General features: G+C 57.6%; 1 protein-coding gene across 1 annotated transcript; it reads right to left on the bottom strand.

The window, feature by feature from the left end:
- Positions 1-665: 665 nt before the first annotated feature.
- On the bottom strand, positions 666-8802 carry ADORA2A (adenosine A2a receptor). Its single transcript, XM_090257388.1, has 2 exons — positions 8296-8802; positions 666-2399 (listed from the first exon to the last, which is right to left on the bottom strand). Exons 1-2 carry the CDS (start codon positions 8625-8627, stop codon positions 1493-1495), a joined length of 1239 nt encoding a protein of 412 aa, XP_090113514.1. The 5' UTR covers positions 8628-8802; the 3' UTR covers positions 666-1492.
- Positions 8803-14243: the final 5441 nt, after the last annotated feature.

Below are 14243 nucleotides of genomic sequence, written 5' to 3'. Positions count from 1 at the left end.
AAAGAACGCTAAGGCCGATCTCTGCTGGTTTGGGGTTACTTACATAAGCATCTGTCTAGTAGAAGCATAAGGATGTGCAGTGGAGTGAAATGAAATCCAGGACAGTGGTTGTTTCCAGGTGCAGGAACCAGGGTAATAATATGGGGAGGGGTCAGGCACTTCCACTGTAGTTATAATGTTTCATTTTTTAATCAGAGTGGTGGGGACATGTTATCATTTTATACTTTACAGACCCCAGTGCGGCCTCTCAGCTGAGGCGTGGAGCAGGCAGCGGGGAGGGTGGGGCATGGCACAGAAGTGACTGAAGGATTTACGGAGGTAGTGACGGAGGGAGGGGCTGGGCCCCCACCCAAGGGGACGCCTGCTGCCGGGGGGTCAGCCTGTCCGGAGGGAGAGCAGCTGACAGAAAAGCCTCACCTCCCACAGCCCCTCTCTCACGGGGTCGCAGGTCTTGGGGGTTGAGCCTTGGTATTTGGATTCTGGTGCACCAGGCAGTCTGGTCACTCAGAGGACGAGAGCCCGGGTAGCCCCCCTAGGCAGGCAGGTGTCTGTCTGTCTACACACATGCACACTCTCTCACGCCTGCAACACACACCTACATATGTGTGCCAGGCCTGGCGGTGGGGCAGGGAAAGGAACTCAGACACCATTCTCGTTGGACAAGCTTAAAACACAACATGGCTCAATTTTTATTTTATCTCAGGAAAAAACATTCCCTTCAGAAAGAAAGGCAGTTGGGTAGGGCCTCTTGCTGGGCTGCTCTGAGCTACCCAGGCGCACCCGCGGCCGGCCGGCCCGGACCTCCTCCCCGAGCCCACTTTCTGACACTGCTCCGTCACAACTGCACCCTCAAGCCCGGCTCTGTCGCCCTAAGAGATGGCCCTGGGACTGACGGGGGAAGACGGCTCGGCAGCTTCCAGCAGTGAGAGATGGCTGCCAGGCCTCCCTGGGGCCCGGGCAGCAGCAGGGTGACAACAGACCCTGCATCCAGGGAGGGACAATGATAAAAAGGATATCGTCATACTTCCATTTTCTCCTGGGAAATAGATCAAACGCCACCTCCAGGCACAGCAGCGCCTGAACCCCAGGGAAAGTGGGGAGGGTTGTGTGTGTGTGGCAGGTGACCTACTGGAGCCACGCCCCAGCCCAGGGCCCGCCAGCCTGTGTGCCACAACTGCTCTGCATAAGACAAGGTGGCACTTCTAGATGCTTCTGGAGTGGGGACCAGGCCTTGCTCAGCCAAGATGCTCTGGTGCTGTGGCCCTGGCCTGGGGCAGGGTCTCCCAGCACGAAACGTCCACTTCCTCAGACTCCAAACCCTTCCTGCTAGGCCTCATGCTGTGCCAGCCAGGGCTCCCTCCGCGGGCCAAAGTGGGAACCAGCCACAGGAAGGGTCTCCCGGCACACTCACTCTTCTCCCAACATGGCTGGTTCCGCCATCCGGAAAGAGAAAGACTTCCTTCCCTCAGGAAGGGGCAAACACAGTGCCTCATCAGGACACTCCTGCTCCATCCTGGACCAGGGGGCCCTCAAGGCCAGGGGACTCTGGGCATGCCCCCCTGAGCTCATGACTGAGGAGTTCCACATCTGGGCGGCCTGTGTCCCCATGGAACTCGCAGGCACCCCCACCACTCACCAGCCCCAGGGCATAGCCATTGGGCCGCCGCTCAGGATGGGGGGCACCCCCGTTGGCCAACACCCCGGGAGGGTGGCCATTGAGGCGGAGGCTGATCTGCTCTCCATCGCTGCCATGAGCTGCCAAGGCCCGGGCACTGGTGCCAGCTGCCTTGAAGGGCTCCCGCTGCCTCAGGATGTGGCTGCGAATGATCTTGCGGAAGGTCTGGCGGAACTCACGGATGCGGTAGGCGTAGATGAAGGGATTCACCACGGAATTGGAGTGGGAGAGGATGATGGCCAGGTACATGAGCCAGGGGGGTGCGTGGTTGCACTGAGGGCAGAAGAAGGTGAAGCAGTTGATGATGTGCAGAGGCAGCCAGCAGAGGGCAAAGAGCCCCACAATGATGGCCAGTGACTTGGCCGCGTGGACTTCCTTCTGCAGTGTGGACCGAGTCCGCTCCCCTGGCAGAGGCTGGCTCTCCATCTGCTTCAGCTGCCGCCGGGCCGCCAGGAAGATGCGCAGGTAGATGCCCAGCATGAGCAGCAGGGGCACCAGGACGCAAGCAAAGAAGTTGTAGTACACCATGTAGTTCATGGGGACCACATCCTCAAAGAGACAGGCCACCTGGCCCTCCCCGCAGTCCTGTGAGTGGTTTCTGTCCTCTTGTGGCTGACTGCAGTTGTTCCAGCCCAGCATGGGTGTCAGGCCGATGGCAAAGGACAGCACCCAGCAGACGGCAATGATGCCCTTGGCCCTCGCACCGGTCACCAAGCCATTGTACCTGGGGAGAGGACACCAGCGTCAGAAACGCATGCACTACTTCCTGCCTCCAAGCCTCAGTCTCCTCTTCTGCTCAGTGGCAGGCCTCGCCCTGGACCTCACAGAGGGTACGAGAGAGCAGGCGCCCTGGAAACGAAAACCACTGCACAGATGTTCAGATGATTATTGAGGAGTATTACAAGTAGTCCTGGATTGAGGGAATTAATAAGTGGGGATTTGGGGGGGTAGTTATCACCTCCTTAGTTGATGCTAGAACAGGCTTCCCTTTAGAGTGGGAGCTGGTCAGGAGGGTGGACTCACTGGCCAGGGGCAGCGCCAGCCAGATCAGACCTGTTGGTGATTCCCACCTCTTGTACTCCATGCTCTTCCTTCCCCGCTTGTCTTAGGCTGTCCAGAAGCCCCCAAGGAGGGGTGGCACAGGGGATAAAGGAGGGGTGGAGGCCCCAGGCCAAATGAGATACCCTCTTTCCCTTCCAAATTCAGGTATTGCATATTTTCAAATTCTTGCGGCACAGCGGTTGAAAATCGCAGCTCTAGAGAGCCAGGCTCAGTCCCACACTTGGGGAGTGGCCTGACTTGCTGGCCAGGAAGCTGACCCCAGGTCCACAGGAAAAGTGGCATAGATTTTATTAAAAGAACCAAAGAAAATCTCTCTCACTGAGGAAGGTGGTTTCAGTGATCTCTGAAGGATGCCCCTGTTTCACGGTTCTGATTCTAGCAACACCAGATCACCCTCGCCTCTGCCTGGTAAACCCTACCCATTCTGCAAGTTCAGGCTCGACCGACGTCTTCTCGGAGAAGTTTCCTGCTGAAGCACAACTGATCCCTTCCCCACCTGGGCCCTGACAGCTGGGGCCAGGGGCAGGGCTCTCCTGCGTCCATCTCCACGTCACCATCATGGAGACAGGATACAGTCGTGCCAAGGCTGGGAAGCAACCACAGAAGCAATCTGTCCACGGGAGGCAAACACAGGGGCCTACAGGTAAGCGACGTGTGAGGCAGGCTGACAGGGCGTGCACTGTTCAGGAGGCAGCTGGCAGCGCTCAGCCCCTCACTGCTGCGCCCACTGCGCGCCCAGCGCTGTTGGACCTCAGGAGGGGCTGGGAGCTGCTTTTCTGGGTAAAATCTCCCAAGGTTTAAATTTTGTCAACTACTTCAAATTACGAAAACAACAACAACCTGGTGGCCTCGGACCTCTTATCTAGTCCTCATTTCACAGGTGGGGAAACTGAGGCTCAAGCAGAGGAATGGACTTGCTGTGGCCATCCCAGGAGCCCAAAGGTAACTCAGGCCATGGTAAGTTTGTCGATTCTGAAACTATGTCAATTCTGAAAGCAAACAGTAAGTACCTGGGCAGGGCCATTCCCAGGAGCTCCATGGCTCCACTCAGCGGGGGCGCGGCAGGAAGAGGGCCATAGGCTTTTGCGTTTCTGCCAAGAGCTCTCGCGCTCTGGAGCCTCAAATGTAAAGTAACAGGCTTTTCTTTTCCTTTTATTATTATTATTTTTTGCATTTAATACTTACATAGCACTTGCTCTGTGCCAGGCACTGCTTTTTTTGTACTCTTTTTCTTAATTTGAATTTATATACTCTCACTCAGTAAAGGCTCTTTTAATGTTAACATTTTCTTGAGAAAAGTATATCCCTCCCTGGGTTCTAGTGCTAGTGTGTTCCTGCCATTCTGCCTCTCTCAGCCTCAGTTTCCTCATGTGTAAAGTGGGACTAAGAATCGGGGCCTGTGAGCACTGGCCCGTAGGGCAGAATGCAAAATCTGTGGGTGGAAATTACAGGGAGGCAGGTTACAGAGACGCTCAAAGTAAAGAGCGTTTCAGCTGAGCTGTTCACAGGGGAAACGGACTGCCTCAGGCAGTAGTGAACTGCCTGTCGTTTGAGGCAATCAGGCAGAAGTAACAGTCATGGGAATGGTACAGAGGATTGTGGAGGCCACCTGCTTTGAGGATTTTCAAACTGTTCTCAGCAGCAGACCTTCTGGCCCACGAGGCAACTACAGAAGCAGCGCTGCTAGGGGAGGGAGGGGCTTAGTGATAGTTAACTGAACAAAGAGTGGTGGGGACACCAGGGCCTGGCCTGAGGCTTCTGAAATCTCTGGTCTGTCCTGTTGTTGAGGGACAGCCTGCCACTACATTCTCAAAAAAAAGCCCCTTGTGGGGACAGAAACAAACACATATTAATAGCACTTGCCTATGTGTGCAAAGAACATCTTGGGAAAAACTCCCAAGACTGCCATCCAAGAAGGGACATGGAGGAGAGGCAGGGGGCAAGGGGACAAGTGTTCTTTTTTGATGTTTTAGTACTCATAGGTATTATTTATTTAAAAAAACACCAATATTCAAAAGAAAGCCCTCAAGCTTAAGGCCCTGGACCCGGGTTCCCAAGGAGCTGGAACAGCATTGGGGCCCAAATGGAATGATGGCTGCACCACAACCTGACTCATCTGTGACTTAAAGCAGCTACATCTTGGCCTCCTGGGCCCCAGACATAGACCGTCCACTCGAAGAGGTGACACGGCCATCCAGCATGTTCCAAGGAGCCCAGGGGTGTCATAGGAAGCAGGTGTCAGAGCCGCTGCCCACCCCTGGAGGTACCACTGCCTCCCTGTGTCTTCCAGCTCACAGGCTGCCCCTCCCTGGGGGGTCCCTGTTACTGAGGGAGGGCTCACTCCAATATCCATGACTACCTCCCAATTGCAGGCGAGGCTTCATGTGCATTTGCCCTACACTGAGGAGAAGGGGAGCTTCCCTAAGTTGATCAAAAGAGCCAGTGATCCAAGACTGAAGAGCCACTGACCACATGCCATCATGGGCACTGGCGGACCTCACACTTCCCTGTCTGCCTGTTCTTCTGTCTCCACCCCCTCTCCCTGGCCCAGAACCCACAGGCTCATTCCTTCCTGGGGCCTCTGCCCAGGCTTGGACCCCTTTTGTTGTACCCCCTCACCCCCCATGCTGCAAAATCTATCAGCATCACCTCATCCAGGGAGCCCTCTCTCCTGATCCTGCCTTCCTTATAAGCCAGGGCACTCAGGTTTTGTCCCCATGGGGTGATTCTCCACATATGACTTCAGGCCTTTGCATCAATGACTGCCCTGTACTCAAGGAGAGAGGCTGCTCAGTGGGGGCTAATGTTACGGGGACAATGTTACGAAGTTCCCCAGGCAAAGAACGCCTTGGTCTCTCGCCATGGCCTCTCAGTCCTCTGGCTCCCATCTCTGCCTCTGGCCAGGCTTCTTTCTCCCCCATTTCCTGACTAGACCCTGCCCTAGCCCGCCAGTCTCTCTGTGCCTGGGAAGGAGTACACAGATTTTCCTGCAACTGAATTTTAGAAAGAAAGAAGGGAAAGAAAGAAAGGAAGGAAGGAAGAAAGGAAGGAAGGAAGGAAGGAAGGAAGGAAGGAAGGAAGGAAGGAAGGAAGGAAGGAAGGAAGGAAAAGAGAAAGGAGAGGGGAGGGGAGGGGAGAAAGGAAGACTGAATGGTGTAGGCCTGGGGCGAGGCACCCAGAGCAGGGTCAAAGGCCAGACCTCAGAGGAGCCAAATGGGTGAATGGAGTGGGAAATGGCACCAGAGCGAACTGGGTTCCCAGCTAGAAGGGGCAGGAATGGCAGCCTGGCCAGGCAGTGGCTGCAGAGCCAGCAGAAGCTCAGGGTTCTGGTAGCCCTCAGGCCCAGCTCGCCCTCAGGAGCCCTGACAAAGGCACCTCCACGTGCCTCACCCTTGCTGGCCCCCGCTGGCCCAGGACCCTTGAGGAATAGGAAGGTGGAGGGACCCAAGGGAGCCTGAAACAGTGTGAAGGGCCCTGGAGTCACCTGTGTCAGGGGACCCTTTTCCTTCTCCTGCTCTGGCCTCTCCAGGAGCGACAGGGGGGTCAGAACATCAGCCCTGGCCACGACGCCTGCGTGAGGATCAAAGGAGACGCTGCTGCACTGACATCCCCTGGCAACTGTGAGGGGGAGGCTGAGCAGGACCCTCTTCCTCATTTCTATCAGCTTCCAGATCCAAGAGACCCAGGCTGGGCCTTCCAAAGCTTTATCAGGTGAAGCTCTAATGGGTAAGATTTCGGTGGAACTAGGTCCTGCTCCAGAAGATCATGGGATTCGGGATAGGGGTGGGGCAAACTCATGGCTCCATCCAGGGGTTCGGCTCTGAACCTCCAGCAGCTCAAGAAAGAGCTGAACCCACACCCACCCCACCCTGCCAACCCTCCCACTCACTCACTGGACCCTCACAACACCTTAGTGAGCTCAGAGAGGCCTGTCGCCTCTTACAGATGAGGAAATGGGCCCAGAGGGGGACAGCTGACTTTCCACAGTCACACAGCATGGCCCGTCCTCCTACATCAGGGAGTCACTCTTCTGACTCTCAGAAAATGGAAACAAGAAGAAGCCAAGGCCCTTTCCGCTGAGCCCAGCAGCCTTGATCTCTCCCAGAATGTAGCTGCTCTTAGGGGAGAAAGTGAAAGTGAGGCCTCTGCTCTCCCGTCGGGCTGCCCAGCCCCCGCCCACACCAGCCTGCCCTGTGGTGAACACCGATCCTTCGCTCCCCAGTGCCGCTGGGGGCCTGCAGACACGCCTCCGTGTTTGGAGCCTGGACTCTGGATTCTGCTCGGCCACTGAGGCTGGCCCTCTGTTTTGACAAGGGTCCTAGGCTCTTCTGAGACATGGAGTGTCCTGGGTCACAGGGGAACCAGGCTCCTCTCATTGGCCCAGCCTGCTTTCCTCTTAGAGCCAGGTGACAGGAGTAGTCACCCGGTGCAGGTCCTGGGAGACTGGGGCCACCCTGTGACCCAGGTCCCCAAAGACTGAAGTCACAGTGGGTGGCGGGCCACATTTCTTCCCAGGCCCAGTCCCAGCTGTGCTACCAACTCATTGTGTGGCCCTGAGGCCCGGCTCCCTTCTCTGGGCCTCCTTTTTCCGGCCAGAAAAGGAGAGGAAATGACCTCTAAGGGCCCCCCTTGAGCTCAACACTAAATTTCCATTTGCTCATTGAGCTGCCTCTCCTCCCACTGAGGCTCCTGCAGCTGCTCCGCAGGTAGGCGCCCTGCCCGTTTGAGAGACTTCACCACGGGGATGGGGTACCCCCCTCCTTGGAGACCTCCCTGAGAGCCTGCAGCCACCCAGGCTGTCTCCAGGATACAGGAGCAAGGACATGCGGCAGGAGGCCCCAGGGTGCACCTTGGTAGGGACACTTCCTAGCCTCATCCTTGGCTGGGTAGCTGGAGGCCACACTAAGTAAACTTAGCCTCAGGGGAAGACTTCACTTACACAATATGTGCTGAAGTCACTTCACAAAAGATTCACCGTAAAAACACCTCTCTACCAGTCCCGCTACACTGGTGACCTAAGGAGCACAAGAATTTGCATATAGGCTCAAATGACTCACTGTGGCATGCAGCCAACTCACTTCCCCTCTCTGGGTCATTTTCCTAATGTGCAAACTTCGATGCCTGCCCAGAGGAGCTGGAGGAGGGCGGGCGGGTTTCTAGATCTGAGATCCTGTGGTTTCCCAGGGTGCCCCGCCCCACCCTAGCATCGTGCTGCATGGAGTGCAGCCCAGATACGCTGCCCAGCCTGGGCCACACACAGCTGCCAACAGCCAGCGCAGGGCAGCTTCCACATTGGGGGTGGGGGGGGGAGGCTGGGAAGGACCAGGGTTCCCTGTGCCCACAATGATCAGCTTAGATTGGTACGACTGCTGGTGAAGTGCCAAGCCCTGGGCAGCCCCAGACTGCGCTCCATGGCTCTGTCACCTCAGCACACTGACACCACAGACCAAACCCTGATCCCGGGGTCACCATGACCACAGGCACAGACCAGACCCTGGCATAGGCAGCCTGGACGTGAACCCAGCACCAGGTGCGCCCACCCGGGGCCCCAAGCTCACCGGAGTGGGATGCGGATGGCGATGTAGCGGTCAATGGCGATGGCCAGGAGGCTGAAGATGGAGCTCTGTGTGAGGACCAGGACGAAGCAGGCAAAGAAGAGGCAGCTGTGGCAGGCGGCACAGAACCCTATGCTGATGGTGATAGCAAAGGGGATGGCGAGGACCCCCACTGCGATGTCGGCTGCCGCCAGCGACACCACAAAGTAGTTGGTAACGTTCTGCAGGTTGCTGTTGAGCCACACAGCCCAGCACACCAGCACGTTGCCCAGAACGGCGAGCACGGCGATGGCCAGCTCCACCACGATGTACACGGACGAGCCCATGGTGGCCATGGCCGCAGGCGAGCCGAGTCGGTGAGGACGCGGGCCGGGCCAGCTCACGGTCCATAGCTGCAGTGCAGCCGGCCCTGCCCCGGCCCCTGAGCCCCTTCTTCCCGGGAGCTGAGAGCGTGCCTGCTAGTGAAGGGGGGGCTCCCTAAGGGCCTTTGCACAGCTGACTCGGAGTATCCAGAAATCTTGGCTCGGCTCAGCTTCAGAGTTCCCAAGGCACCTGCCAAAGGAGAAACCCGTGAGGAGCTGGACCACCACCGCGAGGACACAGCCGCAGGTCCCTGGGAGGGGCCCTTAGCCCCAGGTTCTGTTTTTTTCTAGGGCAGCCGGCAATCTTTCAAAGTTAGTCACTCATGTTAGTCCCCTGTGCTGATTCTCAAGCCTTTTGTGGCAGCCCTATTAGTCTCCCGGTCCCTCAGCTCGCTGCCACCCCTGTGACCCTCCTGGAAAGGCTCCCTCGCCTCTTGGGCTCCCCCAGGCCCACCCAACTTCTTTCTCAGCCAGCCTCAGTCAGCTCCACCCGCTGAGAGCTCCCCCTGGGAACTACCAGCACCTCCCAACACTGTCCAGGTCAGGAGCAGGCTCAGGGGCCCCTAGAGCTCCCATCTGGAAGGATCTGGGAGGCTGTCTGGTCCTGTCTCCCACCGCCGGCAGATAAGCCCTGTTGCCTCACCAGGGGCGCTGCACAGGGCGGTGGAGCAGGCGCAGAGGGAGCCCGCCCCTCAGCAGCCCCCGCCAGCTGACTGCACATCTGGGCGGGGCAGCAACATCACCTCCCTCCTCCCACGCCCGCTCCCCAACCTTCTCTGCCTGGCTGACACCAGGACAGACTGAATTCAGTCTCGTGCCAGGGAGAAAGCAGGGCCCTCAGCCAAGGCTTGCTAGGGGAACGAGGACAAGAATGTTTTTCCTTTCTGGGCCTCAGTTTCCCCATTGATATGTGAGGAGGTGGGACCCCACATAGCCTCTGGAGCCATTTCAGCTCTTGCCCATGATTCTATGAGAAGGAAATAAAAAAAAAAAAGGCTTCCCCAGAGTCCAAATGCCATAGAAACGTAAGGAATTATGGACACCCCTCAGAAGCAGAAGCAGAGGTCTTGGTCCCTTTACCTCAAACCCCCACTGTACTCCCCTGAGCTTGTGAGATGGTCTCTATCCCCCTGACAGCCCCAGGGACCTCTTCCCAGTGCCTCTGTCCCAACCTGTCACACTCATGTGTGCTCACAGTGCCCCCCCCCCCTGCCCCCGATGCCAAATTCACCCCCCTCCAATCCTGGGCTGCCGCCTGCCTGGGGACAAGAGGCCCTCAGTTTTTACCTGTACGTGGGCTCTGGGGGCTGCACCCTCCCTCCCTCCCCCAGGAAATGAGGGATTGGGTGGGACTGCGACCCTGGAAGAAGGTCGCTCCCTGTGTTCAAAGGGCCAGGCCACCCCTGCCCTGTCTGGCAGGTGACAGAGGGCTGCCATGGATGAGCCCCACGTTTCCTCCTGACTTTGATGTGCCTCAGGAGGCTAGAGCCCGAGGGGGCATTCCCTATGCCCACTAGGAGGCGGGAGTGCAGCCCCAGCCCCAGGGGGCAAGAGAAGAGGAGAGGAGGTCAAGGGTTCCCCAGCCTGTGGCTTCTCCCACAGGCTGGCACCAAGGGGCTTAAACAAGTCCCACTGAGCTCCCGCTATGCACAGGGCACTTGTCAGCCAGAGGCTCACAAAGTGAGTCCCACACAGAAGTGGGCTGGACCAAGTCTCTGGGTGCCCTTCTTGGCCACACAATGTCCCTCGGTGCTCCCAGACTGCAGCCCAGAGCAGCATTCAGCATGAGCCCCCCCCCCAACGGCAGCGGCTGTGTGTCCAGGCTCTCATCCTTGTCTGTAGCAGGAAAGTGATAAGCCCAGGACTGCCTCTCGCTGAGGTCTCCGGGCCCGGCAGCAGCAGCAGCAGCAGCAGCAGCAGGCCGCGCTTTCCAGTCAGTCCCCGCCAAGCCCAGCGAGCCCCAGGGAGTCTCCCAGCGCCAGGGAGTTGCCCACCTCCTGGGCTCCTCACAACCGCCTGCCGTCCTTCTGACCTCAGCATGGTCTCTCCAGGAGAAGCTGCACTAAGGTGTCACAGCCTCTGCCAGGCTAGAAACCTCACCTGGCCCTAGACCATCGTGCAGATTCAGACGGTCCTGCCAAGAGGCTCACGAGGTGGGGCCTTCAGTGATCCACCTGACCAAAGTATGTACCACATTTCTTTGGAGCTGAGACACACCAACAACACCTGCCCCGGATGCCAGGCTAACTCCGTGTGAGCCAGGATGCTCAATGTGGAAGGGCCTTCCACAGGCCTGCCCCGGCCCTCTGCTCAGGGAAGCTCTCCCAGTAGCCCCAGGGCCCTGCACGTGCACCCCAGTCCTCGGGGTCTCCCCGCCACATTCTGCACTCTGGGCTCCCGTGTCAAACAGCGCCTGGTACCAGCACCCTTCCTGACTAACTTGAAACTGCCTTCTTGCTGTCTGCCAGGCCTGGGATTCCCCCTGCTCCCCGCATCTCACTGGTGGTAACAGATCCTCTTGCCCAGGACAACCTTGCAAGGAGCTAAAAACAGACCTAACACCCCTGCTGGCTGGGTCCTAAAAACCTGCCTTGGTGTGCCTCTGGCTCCCCATCCACCCTTCCCACAGCATCTCTGCAGGCCCTTCCAGATGATGCTGGAACATCCCAGGTGAGGCTAACCTGGCCCCCAGGCCACTTGGGTACCTGCCAGCCCAGAGTCATCAGCCCAAAGTCTCCAGCCCCGAGCAGAGCCGCCCAGTGGAGGCTGAGGCCCTGTGGGGCAGACGGGCCGAGAAGAGGCCAGGCCGCTGCGGGAAGGTTAGGAACTTCTCAGTCCTAGGCAGGCCAATGGGCCTGGGCGTGGGGGCACTGTGACTTGTGGCCTTTGCCAGACTTTTGTGGTATATGTGTCCCCATTACGGCCAGTTTCGGGCTAATCACATCTCACTGACAGGAATTGGAATCATTGCACAAGCTGAGTCACTTTGAGACAGGTCTCCAGCCACCACAAAGCCACCAAACCCTGTGTTCTCCCAGGGGCTATCTGCCTGGATATACGGACCGCACTCCAAACCCTCTTAGCTGGCTTGTGCAGCCTGCCGGGGTGTTGGGGGTCATCTGTCTTCTAATTGTACCCCTGAACCTCATTTTACAGATAAGGAAAATAAGCCCCAAGGAAGTTAATGAGCCCAACCGCCTTCCCGTGAACATAAAAGGGTGGAATAGAGCCGGGGAAATGCCCAGGGGAAACACAGCAGCAGGAAGATTTCTAGGGGCCTCCCGGCCCTCCACTTCCCTCCCTACAGAAGCCTCTGACAGCTACAGAAAGGCTGGGAGCCCGTGGGCAGGGGTGGGGGGCCCAGGACCTGGCAATTTCCTAACCTCTCTGTTGGCTCTGTCCATCTAATTAATTAATCCTTGAGTCTTCTGTTGTTAGCCAGGAAGGGAAATTAAATATTAATCATGTATTATTTCCCGTGATCGCCCCTTGTTGGTGACAGAGCAGAGGTGAGATGCTGTCCCGTATAAACTAGAGACACAGGCTGGGGACTGCACATGACAGGCCTTGAAAGGACAACCCCATAGGATTCCTCATTGTCGTACTCCAAATGCTGCTTCTTCCTGCCTTCCTCCTCACCCTCACTGGCCTGGCCGCTTTAATTAAAACTCCATTTAATCAAAACCCACATATTTCCTAGCCCAATTCTGGCTCCTTGTATGCCAGACTAGCGAGGCTTTCTGTACACATGTCCAGATGGTGGCTGTACCTCCCAGAGCCAGCCGGACGGAGGTGCCTGCCAGCTTCCAGGCAGGACCCCGCACATCTGCTCTTGGGTGCGGTCAAGGGCAACAAACCAAGCCGAACTAGTGACTCAGACCTGTCACAGCCACGCCGGGCCCTCTCCTGGGCTCCAGATCCCGCCTTTAGAAACTTCCACTGCTCTCTCATAACAAGTGTTTCCCAAATACCTATTTAGTGCCAGGCAGCTGCTGGATCACAGGGAGCTCTGTGCCAGCTGCTGCTGAGCTTGGTCCCAGCAGGGCCCTGAGCCGACAGCAGGGGCCCTGAAGAAGGATGTGTCCTGTGAGACTGTCCTGAGAGCCAGCTGCTATCCTGGTGACTTTCAAAAACTTTAGGATCTTCAAAGAGATAAAGAAAGGAATAGCATTCATAAACAAGAATGAGAACTTATGAATCATTTGGCAGAAATAAGACAAAAAACAGGCAGATATGAATAAGAAATAATATCAAATCAAGAAATATCAGAAATGAAAATAGAGGGATTGAGACAGAGAATACAATCGTCCTGATGTGCTTCCAGAGTGCAATTGTGGATTTGAAGGCTACACAGAAACTTCACAAAGCGACAAACTCTATAAGGAGCTAGCTGAGCGACATGGAAGGCAGATTAAGAAGCACTGACATCTGTCTCATGGGACCTCAGTTGGAGAGTGGAGAGAACAAGCAAAGAAATAGTGGGACGGGCAGCCCAGCTCCTGCTCCCAACCACAAGCCTTCAGCTGGCTCTGCCATCACTGGCCTTTGTGGGGCCCAGGGACCCCCCAGCCCCTCTTGTCTGGCAGGCAGGTGTTTTCCGGTGTTGCCTAGAGGCGAGCAGCCAACAAGTACATGCTGCCTCTTCCCTGGGCTGCTGGTGGCTCCAACTTCAGGAACTTCATGTAGTCTGTGCCCCCGCCCCCCTTGCCCCTTGGGTGTGTGGCTGCAGCTCTCAGCCCCTGGGGGCAGGATGTGGGCAGGAATAGGGCGGAGAGCCAGCTCCCTGCACTGAGCCAGGCCCCCAGAGCAGACTCCACAACACCAGCCCCCAGGCTGCAGGGCCCGCCCCAGCTGCCTTCTCCCCACTGGATGCCCAGAATCCCCTCCCATCCCCACTGTCCAGGCCAGATGCCAGAGAGGCTGCAGGCCTCCCTTGTCCTGGCCTGGGGTGGCCACTCACTCCCTCACTCCCCACCTCACTGGACACCCCTGCCAAGGGGCCATTCCTCAACACAGGGTGCTGGGTGCCCACTCTCAGGTGGAAGGATCCCAGACAGGGCCCCCCTCCTGCTCCATCCACACCTCCTGAGACCCTGCGGGAGAGGCTTCCATCTGTGCGGAGGCCCCTCGTGTGTGTGCAGCAAGCCACGGGGGCAGGGGGCTGCGGCGCACCCAGGCTGGGTGACAAGCACTGTGATGTCTGAAGAGGGGACAGGGTGGGAGGAGGGGCTTCTAGATGGCCCTGAGAACACAGACTCTGGCCTGGGGTGGGACCCTGGTGGAGACGGGCCTGCTGAAGGAGCAGTGCCAGCTGCAGGGCCACAGAGGTTCCCTAGAGGGTCGCTACACTGAGGACAGGAGGGAGGCAGACCACTCCTGGCGATCCTGGAGGTGTGATGATGTGGCCCTGGAGGCTGAAGGGAAAGTGCGGGAGGGTCAGCCAGGCCAACTGAAGTACAGCCTGTGGGCTGGGCCAGGCACTGCCCCTGCTCCCTGGCCCACTCAGTGCACCCTCATACCCCATCCCGTTTGCAGAGGCCACTTAGGGGACACAGGTGAAGGTCCCTGCGACAGATGGGCAGAAAGACA

Source organism: Furipterus horrens, unplaced genomic scaffold, assembly GCF_987537825.1.
Source record: "Furipterus horrens unplaced genomic scaffold, mFurHor1.1.pri manual_scaffold_11, whole genome shotgun sequence".
NCBI classification, from domain to species: Eukaryota; Metazoa; Chordata; class Mammalia; order Chiroptera; family Furipteridae; genus Furipterus; species Furipterus horrens.
Note: the sequence above shows the minus strand (reverse complement) of the source record. Positions and strands in the feature narration are given on the sequence as shown.

Coding starts and splice junctions, on each gene's coding strand:
- ADORA2A (XM_090257388.1), bottom strand. CDS start 8,627: ATGGCCACCATGGGCTCGTCCGTGTACATCGTGGTGGAGCTGGCCATC. Junction 2,400..8,295: donor GCCATCCGCATCCCACTCCG/GTGAGCTTGGGG, acceptor TCCTCTCCCCAG/GTACAATGGCTTGGTGACCG.